We start from the raw sequence: 17,972 nt of genomic DNA on the forward strand, positions 1-17,972 counted from the left end.
ATGTTACCCTATCATGGATGATGGATTTAACAATCTAGTGGAAAGACATCAAAGAAGATACTAAATGAATTATAAATTTAAAGTTATTGTCTTTTTTTATAAAATGAAATGTATATATAGACATATGTATATTTAAGCAGAGTGGGCAGTGGATTATATTTAGAATTGTAGTGCATGGTAATCTTGCAGGAAACTGGGTTGAAATAGGCTAGTTTAGTGATTGATTAGTTTAAGAAAAAGGATTTTTAAGTCATATATTTTGGGGAGTGGAAGAATCGGATAGAACTGAACAAATGTTAAATTTGGAGAAGGCTGCTTTGAAATGTTAAATTAATATATATAAAAGTAAAGGTTATGTTGTTGTAATAATAATAATATTTTATAAGTTTGGGGGAGGAGAAAAAGGGTAGATTGTGAAAAGCGGAGAAAAGCGGAGTTATAAGAATACTTTGCTAAGGGTCAGTACTTTGAGGAGTGAGTAAGGGTATGGTAAAATATTATGTAATTAATTATGAATTAGCTTATTGTTGTGAAGAAGAAGTCACAGGGGGGGATGGGTGGTGAGGGGGGGTTAGGGAAGAAGGGAGGAAAAGGGGGAAAAACTTGTATTTGAAAAACCTTTTCAATAAAAAAAAAAAAGAAGCAAAAAAAAAACAAAACTAAAAAATAAAGAAAAAAAAAAAGAAATCTGGCATTTAAGGTAAGACCAATGCCCAATTTCCTTGATGAGGGTGTGACATTGTCCAGATGAGGGACATACCAAAGATTTGGCTGTCTCAAGGGCGGGATGTCGAAGGGCCTGGAGAGACCCTCGCACGATGCACCTGCTGCAAAACCCTCCTGCCAAATGACGCTTCAGCAGAAGCAAAGGTATCTATCTTGTAGTGACGAATAAATGGCGAGGGGGTAGACCAGGTGGCTGCCCTACATACCTCCTCAAGGGAGGCCTGAGTTGCCCAAGCTGCTGAGGTAGCAGCACTCCTAGTGGAGTGGGCAGTAATGCTATTGGGAACAGGAATCGCCTGGGCCTGATATGCCGAGGCGATGCAAGCCCTGATCCATCTACCAATTGTGGCAGAAGAGACTTTTAACCCTAGGGAGCCTGGCAAAAAGGAAACAAAGCAAGCCTCTGACCTCCTGAAGGGAGCAGTCCTTTTGATATAAATCTTTAGGGCCCTCCGTACATCTAAGGTATGCCACCTTCGTTCCAAGGCATGAGAGGGCCGGGGACAGAAATTGGGCAAAATAACCTCTTGGGCCCTGTGAAAGGGGGAATTAACCTTGGGAATAAATGAAGGGTCCAATCTCAAAACAACTGTGTCCGGCCGGAAAACACAGAGATCCTCCCTAACTGAGAGGGCTGCCAGCTCCGAAATGCGACGGGCTGAAGTTATGGCTATAAGGAAAACCACCTTAAGGGTGAGAAAGCGAAGATGAACCGTGCGGAGGGTTTCAAAGGGAGTCTCAGTTAAGGCGTTAAGGACCTTGGGCAAATCCCAAGTAGGGTATCTATGAATCGAGGAGGGCTGCAAGAGCCTGGCTCCTCGCAGGAACTTTTTTATCACAGGGTGCTGAGTGAGTGGTCGGCCGGATGGACTGGACAAGGCCGTAGACAGGGCCGCCACATGTCTCCAAAGGGTACTATGGGCCAGACCACGGTCAAACCCATCTCTGAGGAACTCCAAGATCTGGGCAGGTGAGGCTGAAACAGGATCTATCTGCCGGGAACGGCACCACCTATAAAAGGCGAGCCAGGAGATATTGTAGAGTCTGACTGTGGATTTACGTCTGCAGGCTTGAACAATGTGAATCACCCTATCTGAATAATTGTCCAGCCTTAGACGGGCCCCTTCAAGCGCCATGCAGTCAGTTGGAGCCACTGAGGGTCCGGATGAAGAAGGTTCCCCTGACGCAGTACAATCTCGTCTGGTGGAATCCACCAAGGGTGAAATGTGGAGAGACTGACCAGGTCTGCGAACCACGGACGGCGTGGCCAGTGGGGAGCCACGAGGATAATTCCTGCTCTGTCGGCGATGACCTTCCGAATCAGGGCCAGAATCAGAGGCAGCGGCGGAAAGGCGTAGTGAAGACCCGGCAGCCAGGTGAGACGGAGAGCGTTGACCCCTTCCGCCCCTGGCGTCGGGAACCTCGAGAAGAAGCGAGGAAGCTGATTGTTCAGGTGTGTGGCGAAAAGATCTATGGTTGGGATGCCGAACCTGTTGCAAATCTGATGAAATATGTCGGGATGAATCTGCCACTCGCTGCTGTCCACCTCTGTCCTGCTCAGGAAATCCGCCTGTGTGTTTTCCGATCCCGCAATGTGGTCCGCTCTGATGGAGAGGAGGTGTTGTTCTGCCCACTTGCCCAGGCGGAATGATTCCTCCATGAGGCGCTTTGAGTGGGTGCCCCCTTGACGGTTGACATGTGCCTTCGCCGCCATATTGTCTGTCAACACCAGAACATGACGGTGTTGCACAAACCGGTGAAAGTGCGTGAGAGCGAGACGAATGGCCTTCAGCTCCAGCCAGTTGATAGGGTTGGCGAGGTCTGATGCAGACCAACGGCCCTGAGTCACGTGTGATGCAAGATGAGCCCCCCATCCGTGAAGGCTGGCATCTGTAGTGAGTACAAGTCGGTCGTGATTCATGAAGAGACACCCCTTGTCGAGAGAAGGCGATGTCCACCAACCTAGCGATCGCCTGACTGAGAGTGGAACTTTGACTGTTGACATGGTGTGAGCTTGGCGTTTCCTTTGAAAAGGAAGCAGGAACCACTGCAAGTGGCGAGCGTGAAGGTGTGCCCATGGAACGATCTGAACGCAGGAGACCATCTTGCCTAAGAGCTTGGATAGAGTGGCCAATGGAACTGATGGAGTTCTGCGAATGAGAGCTACTAGGTCCCTGATGTCTGACCGTCGTTCCAAGGTTAGGTAGACAGTCCCTTGGGCTGCGTCTATGATGGCACCAAGATGGGTGATCCTGGTGACTGGCACTAACTGACTTTTTTTGTAGTTGACCAAGAACCCATGGTCGTTCAGGGTTTGAATCGTGAGGTGTAGGTCGTGTAAGGCTTGCTCTTGAGTGTGAGCCTGAATCAGAATATCGTCCAGGTAAGCCTGGATCCTTACCGGTTGTTGTCTCAGGTGAGCCGCCACGACCGCCAGGACCTTTGTGAAGACCCTTGGTGCAGATAACAGTCCGAAGGGAAGAGCCCGGTATTGAAAATGCTTTCCTGCATAGCTGAATCGGAGATACTGTCGATGCTTTGGCAGGATGGGAATGTGAAGATAAGCCTCCATGAGGTCTATGGAAACTAGAAAATCGTTGGGACGAATCCCTTGAAGAATAGAGGTTAGTGAACACATTTTGAATCTGCGATACACTATGTATGAGTTGAGATTTTTTAAGTCCAGAATGGCTCTCCACCCCCCTGACCGCTTTGGAACTACGAACAGGATGGAATAATACCCCTGTTTCCATTGATCGTGGGGGACCTCCTCTATGGCGTGAATCTGTAGTAGGTGCTGAACTGCTTGGTTCATTAATTGACGTCTGGATTCGCTTTTGGAAGTTGGACATTGAAGAAAGCGGGTTGGAGGCCTGGAGAGAAATTCCAGGGGGAGGCCGAATTTCACAACTGAAAGAACCCAAAGGTCTGATGATGACCTTTCCCACCTGTCCGCAAAGAGGGACAGGCGACCCCCTACTGGAGGATTTGGTAGTGAGTCACTTACGACTGCGGGACTGGCGGAAACCAGAACCCTGAAAGGACCGTTTGGGCTGGAATTTGCTGCTCCTGTCCCGAAAATATTGACGGTCCGAGGATCGATAGGATCCCTGAAGATATTCCTGCCTGGAGGGGCCTCCCTGGGGGTAGGAACGAAAGGAAGGCCTTCTGTAATATGGGGAGGGTCTTCCTTCAGCCCGTTTGTATGTTGAGGGCAAAATTTTTCGCTTATCCCGTGTCTCTACAAGAAGAGGGTCAAGTGATTCCCCAAATAGTTTGTTTGCAGAATATGGAGCTGCAGCCAAGCGCCATTTGGCCTTAAGGTCAGCAGGCCATTGGCGAAGCCAGAGCATCCTGCGGGCTGAAACTGTAGAGGCTAAGGCTCTGGATGCAAATTTGGCTGAATTCAAGGTTGCATCAGCCGAAAATTGAGTGGCAGCAATGATTTTATTAATATCCTGGTGAAGGCGAACCTCACTGGAGGGTACCCTTGCCTGTAACTGTTGAAGCCAAAGGATGGTAGTTCTATTAAAAAATGAGGCTGATGAAGCTGATTGAATTGCCCATGCTGAGGCCTGATGGTTCTTTTTAAACAGAAATTCTAACTTTTTGTCTTCTGGCCTTAGACCCTCAGAAGTATCCCCAGTTACGTATGAAGAAGAAGAGGAAAGGGCCGCTACAGGGCTGTCTACAGGTGGAACTTGCAGGAGTTGAGCAAACTTTGGAGCAACAGCATAATATTTCTTATCTGAACCATGTGCAGATGCCATGGTTGCAGGCCCAGCCCACTGTTTCTTTACCACGTCTATGAACAGTTGTGGAGTTGGTACATAACAAAGTTCAGGGGGGGGGCTCAGAAAAAGGTCCCTGTAGTCCACCCTTTTGAGCCTCCTGCATCTCTTGAAAATATTCATCTTCCTTTAAGGCGGCTGTTAAGCGAGCCTTATGCAATAAAGACTTGAATTTATTGGGGGGAAATAAGCCTGTAAAGGCAGGTTGATCTTGGATTATCCCCTCATCATCTGATAGGTCAGAATGTCTCTCTTCCTCAAACACAAAGGCTTCAATAACTCTGGAGGCTGCAGGAGAATGAGAGCCAGTAAGGCTGACTGCAGGAGAAATTCTAATACGGGCAGATCGCTCTGAAATAGCAGAGCCAGAGTGGTGACCATGAATATTGGCTGCCATTCTAGAAGCAATGGACTGTTCAATCAGAATTCTCAATCCTTCTGGCACATTTTTTAAAGGATCTTCGGGGTTTAGCACAGGCATAGAGGATTCACCTGTTGAAGCAGCTGCAGCTGCATGCCCACCAAATACAGGAGTTGCAGGGGTCATTAATTGACTTGCAAAGGGGTTTTGCAAATTGCTTTGGTCTTGTTGAAGAACATTACCCTCTCCCTCCGAAGACCAGGCCTGGCTAACAGTTGAAATGGGAGGAGGGGGGGGTAGATGGGGGGGGGTCCCCTTACCAGGCTCAGTTGCAGGCACCTCACTAGCTTGCCTTTCTAGAGATTTATGCCTCTTTGTTAAATCCTTCTCCTCAGGCTTAGAAAGGTGCTTACGTTTGGAAGTTGATTTCTTCCCAGTGTACACAGTATTTTCCTCCCCATGGGAAGAGCAATCCGCCATCTTTAGTATACTCACTGCGACCACGATGTCGACTGGAGAAATAGCTTTTGGTTTCAGTTTCGCCACGTGGTTGAAATTTGAGATGGCAACGACTCTGGCGTTAAGCACGATGGCTGCCAGGTCACACTTGAGCAGGAGGAAACTCTGCTCCGGAGGTATCTGTCTAGGCAAGCCTAGAAACAGACCTCCTCAGCGCCCCCACAGCCACGATGAGAAAAAATAAAAAATACTGGCTGGAAATGCCACAGGGAGAGGCAAGAAGAAGCTTGCTGCCCCCCCCAAACTTGCAGACTCGTTGGTGGCAAAGCGGCAAAAAACTCCTTTTAAAATTGCCGCGGCGCTTCAATTAACCGCTCTACAGCTGATCAGCGGTTTTGGGATCGCTGTAGCGTGGGCGGCGGCCCGATTTGGCGATTTCCCTTAAAATTAGGGAATCGCTATTATTGTTGGTGGTATTGTGGTCTAGGGCCCCTTAAACAATCGTTGGTGGGATAGATCAAAAAAATCCCCCCCAAAAAAGACAGGAAAAAGAAAAAGGAAAAAAGTTCCCTTTTAAAATGGGGCTTTCAAAATGGCCGCCGCCAGGAGCGAAGCAAAGCCTAAGGCAAGACCGGCAGGCTACAATAGAAAAGGGGAAAAAAAAAATAGCCTGGTAGACTGGTACCTTAGGAAAATTTAAAGGTGGTCAAAAAGACTTACAATTCTGTGATATTGAACAGACCTGGGCTGTATAGCCAGATCTGTAGGAGATGTTTCTCTCAGGCCGACTGAGTCTAAACTGAGCATGAAAGGGGAGGAGCAAGGGGAGTGGTCAAAAATTATGACTCAGCCAGCATCAGATCCGACTGATACAACCCTCATCTGGACAATGTCACACCCTCATCAAGGAAATCATAAAGCATTATAACATGTTTGCAGGTAATCCTAATTTAGCAACTGCCTTGATTAATGACATTTCACAATGTACAAGTGTTAAAAAATTAACTTTGTAACCAACTCTGTTGGCCTATAAAGCAAAAGAAAGCTGAAGTAAGATCATAAAGAGGGTTTTAGTTTCATTTAGTGACCATTTTGCTCAATGACCACATTGCCAGCCTCACTTGTAGTCACGAAACAAGTACAAACTGTATTTTGGATCAGCCATGACAAAGAAACCTTTAAATTTATTAACTAGTAGTCATGAAAATCAAACTTGAAATCCATCTCTGAAAACTAAGGAGAAAAAGGCCTCTTTTGAATTGATGTAAGACAAAGGTTAATCTTTCATCATTCAAAATACCATTAATTTTTATTTTTAAAAAACCACCCTTCTCTGACTCCTGAAAGAAAACTAAGCTAAATGCTACTCCCTAGCCCAATTTTGATCAAAAGATCATTTTGAATTTGATAATGTACAAACATAAATACAAACATACATCCATACATACCCATTTTGGGATTAAAACAATCTTGTTTGCTAAAATGAAAAGGAACCATTGAAAGTTCAAACAAAGTATATCTTTGCACTTATTCTCTTATATACATGAGCAGTAGAGAGTTTGCATATACTTCCCCAAAGCTTTCCAATTTAAGTCTTGGGGTCTAAAGATTTCAATAATAGAAGTCTAAAGATTTCAATAATAAAAGTCTAACCTTTAGCAAAGAAAGTTCGGCTTGCATATTTTTCAGTTCAGTCTCCTTCTGCTCCAAAATTAAGGTTAGATTTTTCTGTTCGTTTTCTGATTTTTCTTCCTGCTCTTTCATTTTGTTTTCTTGATTTGCATGTTCTTCAGAAATATTTTCAATATGAACTAGAAGATCTTGGTTCTCCTTCCTGATTTTCTCACTGGTATGTTTCAATTCTTGAATGTCAAGCTGAAGTACTTCTTTTTCTGAGAAAGCTCCTTCTAATTCCTCCTTCAAGAGACATTTTTCTTTTTCATAATCCTCCAATAGAGATCTGAACTCTGTGCAACGAGCTTCATTTTCTTCCTGGACACTCTGTAATTCCTGCCGCAGATTAACATTTTCATTTTTCTGAGAGATCAGACTTTGTTCCTGTTGCTTCATTTCTGCCAAAAATTCATTTGCAGTCTGCAATGTGCCAACAATATCTTCTTCTTTGTTTTCATCTGGGTATTTGGAGCCCATCTTTTCATGGAGACTTTGCAGTTGACTAACAACAAGAGATTTAAAGGCCTTTTCTTCCTCAAGTAATTTAATCAAATGGCTTTTTTCTTCACAGGCCATATGTAGTTTCACTTCTAAGCTCTCTGCTTTATCTTTGGATAGATTCCAGTCTCCTTTTTCAGATGACAAGCGGTCTAGCTCCTGCCTTGCTTGATCTTGTTCTTCCTTCAATTTGTCGTTCTCACTTTTAAGAGCCTCTATTTCAGATAACAGCCCTGTTCTATCTTGTTCAAATCCTTCCATTTGTTGTTCAAATTTGATCAGCTTCTGCCGGTTTGTTTCTTTTTCTCCAGAAACACCTTCCAGTCTCTCCCCCAACTCTTCTGCCTGTTGCTTTAATTGATGGTTGCATATGCTGAGAGCTTCAACTTCTTGCTGAAGTGCCATTACCGTCTCTTGTTGTGTTTTGCATTTTTTCTGCAGGTTTTCTATTTTCTCAGCTGAACCTTGCATTTTGTCACGGAAGCTACTATTCTGTGAGGAAAGTTCATTTTCTTTCTCTTCCATTTGTTTTAGGTCAGACTCCTTTTGATCAAGACAACAAAGCAGTTGCTTATTCTCTTCTTGAAGTGTCCCTATTTTATGCCTGAGCTCTTCTACCTCCTCTTTTTGGGAGGAGAACTGTTCTATCTGTTGATGGAGAGAATTGACCTCTTCTCGGAGGACATCCCTTTCATTGAAAGCAGCTCGAAGCTTTTTCTGTAATTCATCAACATCAGAAGCCTGCTGTTGCTTCATACATTCAAATTCTCGGCTTATCTTCCCAGCTGATTCCCCCAATTCAGTCTGCAAAGTTACCAGTGTTTCCCGCAAGTTCTCATAACTAGCAATGGCTTCTTCTTTCTCCTCTATATGCCTCTGACATTGTTCTTCAAGGTGCTGTATTTTAATAATAAGTGACTGGGTTTTTTTCTCTGCACTCAATGTTATAGCTTGATTCAGTTCACATATTTCTTTTTGGTGGGTTTCTATTAAACCCTCCATTTTGAGGCTATTCTCTTTTATGTGTTTTTCGTATAGTCCTTTTGCTGATTGGAGCTCTGATTTCAGTTTTTCTATTACACAACAATGCTCTTCTTTGGCAAGGTGAAGTTCATTAATTTTGAATTCCAAATCTTCCTTTTCATGAAAATATTCATCTTTTATGTGTTGTACTTCCAATTCCAGTTTCATTTTAACATTGTTCATATAAGTTAATTCATCTCTTAATATACTATGCTGAGATTCCAGTTCTTTGAAAGCTTTCTCTATATGCCCAGTCTTTTCTACCATTTCTGGTTCTGTTTCAGTATTTCTGGTCTCATTTTGATTTTCATCATCTTTAGTCAAGGTTTGCCTTATGCATTCCAATTCCTGCTCATATTTCTCTTTACAAGCCTGCAATTCAACCTGCATCTCTTTCTCTTTTACCTTGTATTGCTCTATCAAGTCCAGCTTTAGCTTATCTACTTTAATTTGTTCCTCCTCACATACTTTAGCAGAGGCTTCAAGTTTTTGTAGTAGCTCTGATAGCTCATCTTGGTGAGAGGTCTTCAGTTTGTCTAGCTCTTCACCTAACTCATCAATTCTGTTTTGATACTGCCTAGAATTACTTTCAATAGTATTTTTTAGTTTGGTAATTTCCTCCTCTTTAGATGCATTGGAAAATTCTATCTGTTTCTTTAGATTCAAGATCTCCTCTTCGTAAGTGATCTTTGTCTGCTGGCCTTCTTCCTGTAGTCTTCTAATTTCGTCATGCTCTTTAGTATGGAAGTTAAGCTGTTCTGTGAGCTGTTCTTGTTTTTTCAGTTCTGTATGCAGCTCCTTTTGCAATGTGGCTATAGTTTCCTTATATTTGGACTGTGCAATTAATCCTTCATTTTTAAGGCTTTCAATTTCATTCTGGTGAGAAGTATTCAATTGGGCAAACTTCTTCTGCCATATTTCTTCCTGAGCAAGGGCATCCTAATTTAAAAAAAGTAAATCAAATATGTGATGAAGCATCATAAAAGCATCAGGTCTATTTTATAGAACTAATAATCAAAGGATTAGTAGATTTTACAAGAAATATACAGGTGCAATCTGCAGAGGTACTATTATTGATGTCTACCTTTATCTCAACTTAGAGCAGTGATTTTTCTGATAAGGGAAAAATGTACATTTCATATAACGAGACAGGATTTCTAAATACAACGGATATACTATATAGTCTGTAAATAATATAAACTTAATTGACTTAGTTCCTTTCCAATTTATTCCATTTGTAAAACTGAATGTGAAATCTATGTAGCAATAAGCTTTATGTTAAATGATAGACCTACCAGTATGTGTAACAGAACTGAGTATCAGATTAGATCCTAAATTATTTTTAAAAGTATTTCAGATTTTTTCCAAAACAGAGAGATCAGAGAACAGTAAAATGTTTAACAAAGTAGAAGAATAATGCGAATTTAGAATACAAATTTAGAACTTCTATATTTTTTATATCTGAACGCCCCAGCTGTAGAGTATAACATTTTCACTCAACATATATCTGTGCATTAGTGTTTGGCTTTACTTTTGTCTGTCATTAAAATACTTTTTCTCACACTAAGATTTGCAAATCTTACAATGGCACACTGTTGACCCACATTTCAAGACTGGAATACCCATCTGAAAGAATGTAGTTTCCCAATCTTGATAACATTAAGATGTAGACTTCAACTCCCAGAATTCCCTGGCCATCAGGAGAATGGCTGGCTAGGGAATTCTGGGAGTTGAAGTCCACACATCCTAAATTGTCAAGATTGAGAAACACTGTCCTATACACAGATTTTAATGAATATTACACTCTTGTGGGGTTCATTCCTAGCATCTACACTTACCTATTTGCAAGGGAGAATTGGGCAGTGCATATTAACCAGAATTTGGAGCCAAAAACTTAAATGAAAGCGTTTTCTGTTACTCAAATCTATTTAATAAACTATATTTTAATGTCAATAATTTCCTATCAAATCTTCCTATGGAATACCTCTGCTTCTTGCTGCTTTTTCACATTGTTTTTTTTCAGAGCTACACACTGCTGCTGGGCTTCTGCTTTTTCCAAAAGAACCACATTCAGTTTCTCTGTAAGTGCCTAGTTTTGAGAAGAGAGGAAAAAAGTTATAATTATCTTTCAAAAGCAGATATACATTTAACTTTATTAAAACACACACATTCACGCACACAGCATTTTCTCTAAATTCTTTTTTTTTTCTTTGCCAGAGACAATACTAGAATCGCTCTCATCTCCTGGAGTTATTGCTTGTTTTGGCATAACACCCAGAGGTTTGAGGGGGTGGGAAGGAAGTTATTCATCATGCGTTCTCTTATGTGAAAGTTTTTCAAAAATATTTGTTTCCATGTTAATTATATCAATGATATTTCAGTGAAATTCATCTGTAGACATTCTTCATAAATAAATGAAGGGTAAGGAAAATAACTCTGTCATTACCATTAAAGTGAAAAAATTAACAAAAACACAATTTATCAACACACATCCTACAGTCAATTTTGGTTATAGAAGGTATTCATCATTAATCCCAAAATATAGAGTAAATGTCAGGATTCCAAGTAACTCCCCCAACGAAATCAAATTCCGAGGCTTGAGCTTCCTCAAAGCTAACTTTTATTAGGGATGTCATATTGGCACATCTGGGAAAACCTGAATCTGAAAGCTTCCAGGTTTTCCTCACCCACAAGAAAGTTCAAGTCCTTGCCCACATCTCCCACATGTCCATACAGCTCCAATCAGTTCTTTCCCAAGCAGAAGACATCCTCCAATTTCTTCTTTGCACAGCTGCCGGACACCATGGCCTTGAACTTCTCTTAGAGAATTTTGTTACGGCTATCTCTACTTCACTCATGCAATCCCCCCTCCCAACTTCCCACGGTATGATTGTGGCAGGCCTGGATCCTCAAGGCACACAGATAATATGGCTTCCAGGCATGACAGTAAACTTTGTTCATCAATAAACATCAGGCCTACTCTACCACATTAATCTAGGAGAGAAGAGGCAAAAGAAAGGGATGATAAAAGTACTGGTACTTATATTTTTATGGTTAGCCCTAGTAGGAGACTATGGTTAGAAGGTTTCACTTGTGTTTTTCAATTAGTGCAATTTTTAATCCTACCTGAGCCTTAAATTGCAGTCCATATGAGCCAAGCAAACCATGGTTAATTAAACCATGTTTTAGTAAACCTTTTTCATTTTAGAGTTTGAATGCAATACTGAACTGAGTTTAAAAGAAAATGGAAAACAGCTCTTTGTAGCTACAGTGAGGAAGGGAGAGGAAGATGAATGAGTCTAGGTTTCTACATGTAGTATTATATTATAATATAGTATTTCATCCCAAAGTTGCCATTACGTCTTAGAGTAGGTAACACCTTCTTACTAGTTGTATGGTAAATTAAGTAATTAAAGCTAACAATTCCTTTCACTATTTCAACTTTACTTTAAAAAAAAAATACATTTTTATACCAGACATGAGGCTATCATAAACAGTATTTAATTCTAAGATAGAGCACAGAAGACACTAAAAAGCAATCCTTGTTAAATGAAATTCAATTAAAAGTTATTCACAATCAATCAGCAGTCTGTATTTTATCTCTAGGTAAATGATGCAAAAGACACAAAGAGCAATGTGAGCATATAACAAGCCATTATCGTTCCCACTGGACCAAACAATGAATTTCTTGGGAATTAAACATTATTGCACCATATGTTATGCATTATTATGGATTCATACCTGAATAATATCATCAGTTCCTTCAGCCACAGATGTTGTTTTTAGTTTCTCAATTTCCTTTTCTAATTCTAGGGAAAATTATTATTTGAGTATGAATCAGTATCTTGTTATATTTGTATCTTATTTTTACACAATCCAAAATATAATTTATATAACCTGTAGAGTTCAGCATTATTAACAGGAACATGTCTAAGTTAGTCTGATATTTATAGTTCTTCCAAGAAAGCTTCACAGCATGGATGCTAATGCAAATTGGGGCTGGGGGTGGGGTGGGTGGAATATAGAGGAGGAATTGGCTAAATTTCTCCAGAGTATTCTGCTATATGGCTTTTAAATAAGTTTAAATAAGTTTCTGTAAAGATACCTGCAGATCTGGATTTCACTTTCTGTAAAAGCATCATTTGCTTTTTCGCAAATTTGATAAGATCTTCTCTTGTTAATGTGTCCAGCTGTAAAATCCATAAATGCAAATTAAAATGGATGCATATTCAAATTTCATTTAATCATCCAGATAATCATACAGAACATAATATTTGGTTCTGCTCTTCAACCAATATATTACTGCAGATCGCTGTTCAGGACTCATAAGAAAACATTGTAATATATGATGTAATCTTTTTGATTTAATATCACTATAAAACATATTTAGTTCCAATAGACCTGCAAAATGAGATCAATCTTTCAGAACAATAATATTTAAAGAACTTATGTCTTCTGAAATTACAATAGACCTGCATATTCCTCCATGATATGTTTCAAAATATTATTTTGGCCAATTAAATAAAGCAAGACAGCTTGAAGAGCTCCATAAATACTGCTCTACGGGTCTAGTAGAATAAAACCTTCAACTTCCAAGTCATTACCAAACTACAACAGACAATATTGAGGAGGTACTAAAAGTTTCAGTAACAAAATTCCTGATCCAGAAAAGAAACCCTTTGAGGGTTTTGGTCTTACAGACTGAAGAATAATATACTACCTGAATAATTGGGCAACACTGATTTCCAACTGAAATTTCTGCAGTTTATCAAGTTGATTAAGGATTAAGATTTAAGATTTATTTAAAGGCTTAAATAAAACTATCTTCAGACATTTATAATTCTTTGATTTGCTAACCCAATTATACATAGAAGGAAGTTTAAAAAGAATATCTGAACACTGTAAACGCTGTATTTTATTTTAATCAGATTACTGCATGAAAATTACTTTTCCTGGTATGATTGGAAGATGTTTCTGGTAAAAACTATATCCATCGTTCCTTGACAAATAAAAATAAATAAATAAACTTAATGGCAATGACTCTATTTACATTTAAAACAAAGTTAATATTTACATTAGAAAATGAACCAATTTATTAAATTAGACTTCTGGAATACTGTATCTCATTCTGGGCACCACTGTTAAAAAAAAACAGTGACAAATCAGAGGAGATTCAGGGGATTATTAACAAGATAGTGGGGGTTTGTTAATATAATAAAATAAAGCCTTATAATAATATTCAAAGAATCTGGGTATGTTTAGCTTACAAGAGAAACAACTAATAGATGATAGCAATCTTTTAAAAAATCTGAAAGTTTGTCATACAGAAAAGAGAGCAAATTTATTATTGATTGCCACAGAGGTCAGGTCCAACTAGCTAAAACTACAAGGGAGAAGGTTCTGATTAGACATCAGGACAAATTTTCAGACTGTGATAAGCTATTAGCCAGTGAAATAGGCTGTGATATGAAATGATAACTTCTCCTTCATTAGAGGTTTTTAAGCAGAGGCTAGATAGTCACCCACTGAATCCAGAGTGGGGTGGTGGTAGCAATCTAGATCAGTGTTCCTTATTCTCAGCAACTTTGAATTGTCTTTAACTATCAGACTTCTACAGCCAGCAGGTTGAAATCCATATATTTTAAAGTTAGTGAAGTTGAGAAACATTCATCCAGATGACACTGATGGTGACTTCCAACTCTATGATTATAAAGTTCAGAAAAGTTTGTAGAAATATACCTTTGATTTCCCTGATGTGGCTGTAGGAGGAGAAGCTGCCATTTCTTGTTCACTATCTTGCAGCTAAGCAGAAATAAAGTTTTATATTGAAAAAAGCATGAAATATCAAAATGTATTATTATACCTATAATATACATACTTATTCAAAAAAGCAGTTTACAAAAAGAAATAGCATTTAAATAATTTCATTAATAAACCAGTTAAAAGAATAATTAACATTTTAAAATTACAGAAAAGGATCTTAGCAATTCTGCATTATATTTATCCCAAAATATTTAGTGGTACTTGTTAAAGTTACATAACACTTCGGATTTTACTAGGAAGAGGAGAATACAGAATCTATTTGTATTTATTAAATTAGGTGTGTCTTTTTCTTACTGTTGCAAGATTTCTGCTTTAATGACAGAAGGGAAGGGCATTGTGGGCCAGTCTGATACAGTGATTGGGCCATCAGGCTAAAAACCAGGAGGCTAGAATTCTACTTGCCAAGTTGCCAAGAAAACTGTAGGGACTCCATGAGGTCATCAGGAGTTAAGTTGAAGGCACAAAATTCTTTTTGTGGGAGAGCATTAGACCTATTTGCAGGCTTCCACAGCAGCCTTGTAATCTCAGGAAAAGATAACTTTTAAATGATACACAAGCATGTGCTGCATTTATGTGCTAACATATTGCAAAGCACCTTTTCCACATCTTATCAAAAGCACTACAAAGTCCTACTGTGCATGATTTACTCCTGGAAGAAAAAAATGCAAACTGTATATACTAAAGTTCAGTTAGAAAACCAATCACCTCCTATGGATTTGGTAAAAAGAAGAAAATTGTATTTGGATATTGTGAGAAACAAAAGTGTATTACAATACAAAACATTATACCTAGGCTCATATGCTTCCCTTCTCTTCTTTCTCTGGGATAGCTATGAGGAGAAAATATCCTTTTTTCTTCTATTGTTTTAAATTACGGCAAGCCAGTTTCATAACCCACAATTTGAATGGGCCATAGTTAACATTAACCAGAGTTGTCACACCTAGATGATATGGCAAGTTAATAAAAAAAATTGGGCAAGGGGATTTTAAACTTTTTGTAACTATGACAAATTGTAATGGGGTACACTAAACTCATTCCAGTCTTGATATACCATGATATACTATAGTGCACACATAACTGGGTGATATATGAACACCATGGCATCTCATTGTAAAAGCTCTTAACGACTTTATAAAAAGACTGAAAAATAAAAGCGAATCTTAAAGACTCCTACAGAATAAAAACATCAGTCTCTCAGCACCACCTTCTGGTAGAAAACTTGTAGCTCAAGACAAGAATTCTTACTAATAAACCAACGTATTTCTGGGATTTATTACTTGTAGAGAAAGTTTAGCCCAACTTTTTCCCTATGACATTTAGAATTTTTTTTCTTGTATTTTTGTCAAATGATGAATACCTTTTCTAGATCACTTAATCCAAAAAAATCAGGAGTTATCAGGGCCAAATCTGAGGACATCCGATTTTTAAAAATTGGTCGTTTCAATGCAATACACGGACACACAAAAGCTTAGAACATAAATTTATTGCAAAGACAATCAACAAACTGTCGAAAGTACAGAGGAAATTATATTCAGCATTCAGAGCAGATTATAAATGTCTCAAACTTTTTTGGGGGGATGGGTCTGGATTAGCCTTTTAATAAGCCACCACACTGCTTCATTTACTGGGGTGATGGGGGAAGAGTCCAGACATTACCATATTTACTTGAATGCATGTTCTCTGCTATCGGCTTTCCTTTCCACAAATCTATTACTTAAAGAAAAGTAAAGGATAATTACAATGTGTTGTTTATACTACCTGAAGTTCATTATTTGTAAAAAAAATCAGAGCGGGCTTATAGTACATTACACTAAACCAGTTTACTGAACAAACCACAACGAGTTCACTCAACACATGAAGCCAAAATCAAGCAACAGACCGTGCCCACATTTCAATAACTTGTTTTTTTTGTTTTTTTTACTGTATATCTGAAGGAAGTGAGTAAAGCCCAACATATAAGCAACTTCGGTAAAGTTTTGGTTGCAGCCCAAATAGCCCTTTTGTTGCTTCTTCTTAAAGAAGCAACCGCGCCCTCCTTGCTCTCAGTCTGAACCAGGAAAGCTTCACTTGTTGGGACTGCCAGGTTGCTGCTAAAGCCAAAGCGAGCAAGATCAAAGGCGATTCAGCATCATCCACAATGCAACACACACACACACACAACTTGGACCCCATTCCAGGCTGCTTAAAAAGATTTACGCCCCTCGGGTGAATCACTGTGCCGGTGTTTCCAGAGCACTTGTGAAAAGCGGACAGAGTTGGGGACCCCCCCCCCCGGGTTCCCCTCGGTGCAGAATAGAAGAATATCGAGCCACCTCCGAGCATCACCCAGCGGCGTTTTTATCGCCTCTTCACCGAGAAAAACGGGGCCACCCACTAACGGCGGGGACGGAGGCCCTTTTACAGCCGGAGGGAAAGCGAACCGGAAAAGCCAAGCCTCGTGGCTCGCAGGCGAGCGAAACGGGGCAGTTCCAGCTCCCCAGGCGGCGCCCCACGCGCTCCTCTTCCCCGCTTCCCCCGGCCGGTTACCTCCATGGCAGCGCTGGTTCCGGCTGAGGTGGGGAAGCGGAGGTCGCCTCCGCGCCAGCCCTTGAGCCGCTTCCGCCTTCGTCACCGTTCGTCCGCGCGCCCTCCGCTGACGTCAGCGAAACCGCCGCGAGCGCGGCCCAAGCGGAGTTCCAGCGAGGGCCGGAAACATCCAAGCGGCCGCCAGATGGTAGTAGGGAGCGTTCTGAGAGCGTTCTGTGGCCCCCTAGCGGTCGCCTGATTCTTGCCGGCCGGATTTACCGTTATAATTTTAAACGCTTGCCAAGTTTCGAATTTTCGGGCCTCGAATTGCCATGGCAACGGACAGGCTTCCTTACCTGTTTCTAGTTTCTCTCTGTACAGCAGGCGTTGGCCTTCGCCTGCCTTGTCTGATATCTTCATAGTTAAGAGATGGTTCTTTGGCTGTTGCTCCGTGACCACCAAGATCACTGCATAAAATAAATGTTTTTATATTTCCCTTAAAGACTTTGCAGTACTGTGCTTCAATTTATAACTTCCTTGGAAGCAGCAGGGGGCAGCACTTATCCCGCTTTGACAGAGGGTGAAAAGCTAAGCAGGCTTGACCCTAGTTAGTAATTGGATGGAAGAATAGCAGAGCTCCTAGTGCTGTTGATTAGATTGGAAAGATTTTTTAAAAAATAACATTTTGGAAGGAAGCCAACAAAAGCAGGATGTCGGGAAAATTGCATAGGGTGTAGATGGAATCTTTAGGTTGCAGAGTTACCCTGAAGACTTAATTTATGTTTAGCCTTTGAGGCTTGGAAATAAACAAATTGCAAACTTGAACACTGTGGGTCATATACATGTACTCCCAGCTGAGTGTGCAAGTTGTCATTACAATGCAACCAAATGAAATGTATGTTGCTGTACAAACATATAAGCGAACATTTTTATCCACATGCTCTGCCAAACTGAAATGCAAGGGGGAAAATAACAGGTCAGGCAAAGCCAATTGAATTATCAAGTGGGCTAATTTTCTCCCATGTAAGATTTTTGAAAAAGAAAAGGAGAGGTAACTTATTTCCTATTAAATTCCCGTTCTAAGCACACCTACTCAGAAGTAATTAGTATTG

At 40.4% G+C, this 17,972-nt stretch overlaps 1 protein-coding gene across 1 annotated transcript in view; it reads right to left on the reverse strand.

The window, feature by feature from the left end:
* Window positions 1–16,951, reverse strand: part of GCC2 (GRIP and coiled-coil domain containing 2) — a 34,539-nt gene extending 17,588 nt beyond the window's left edge. The window contains exons 1-6 of the mRNA XM_070943240.1: window positions 16,882–16,951; window positions 14,272–14,334; window positions 12,638–12,722; window positions 12,274–12,341; window positions 10,517–10,621; window positions 6,991–9,471 (exon numbers count right to left, since the gene is read on the reverse strand). Coding sequence (XP_070799341.1) covers window positions 6,991–9,471; window positions 10,517–10,621; window positions 12,274–12,341; window positions 12,638–12,722; window positions 14,272–14,334; window positions 16,882–16,887 — 2,808 coding nt within the window. The 5' untranslated portion in view covers window positions 16,888–16,951. The remainder of the gene's footprint in view (window positions 1–6,990; window positions 9,472–10,516; window positions 10,622–12,273; window positions 12,342–12,637; window positions 12,723–14,271; window positions 14,335–16,881) is intronic.
* Window positions 16,952–17,972: the final 1,021 nt, after the last annotated feature.

This window comes from Pituophis catenifer, unplaced genomic scaffold (assembly GCF_029215685.1).
Source record: "Pituophis catenifer annectens isolate HBS135680 unplaced genomic scaffold, rPitCat1.0.hap2 SCAF_4, whole genome shotgun sequence".
In the NCBI taxonomy this organism is placed as follows: domain Eukaryota; kingdom Metazoa; phylum Chordata; class Lepidosauria; order Squamata; family Colubridae; genus Pituophis; species Pituophis catenifer.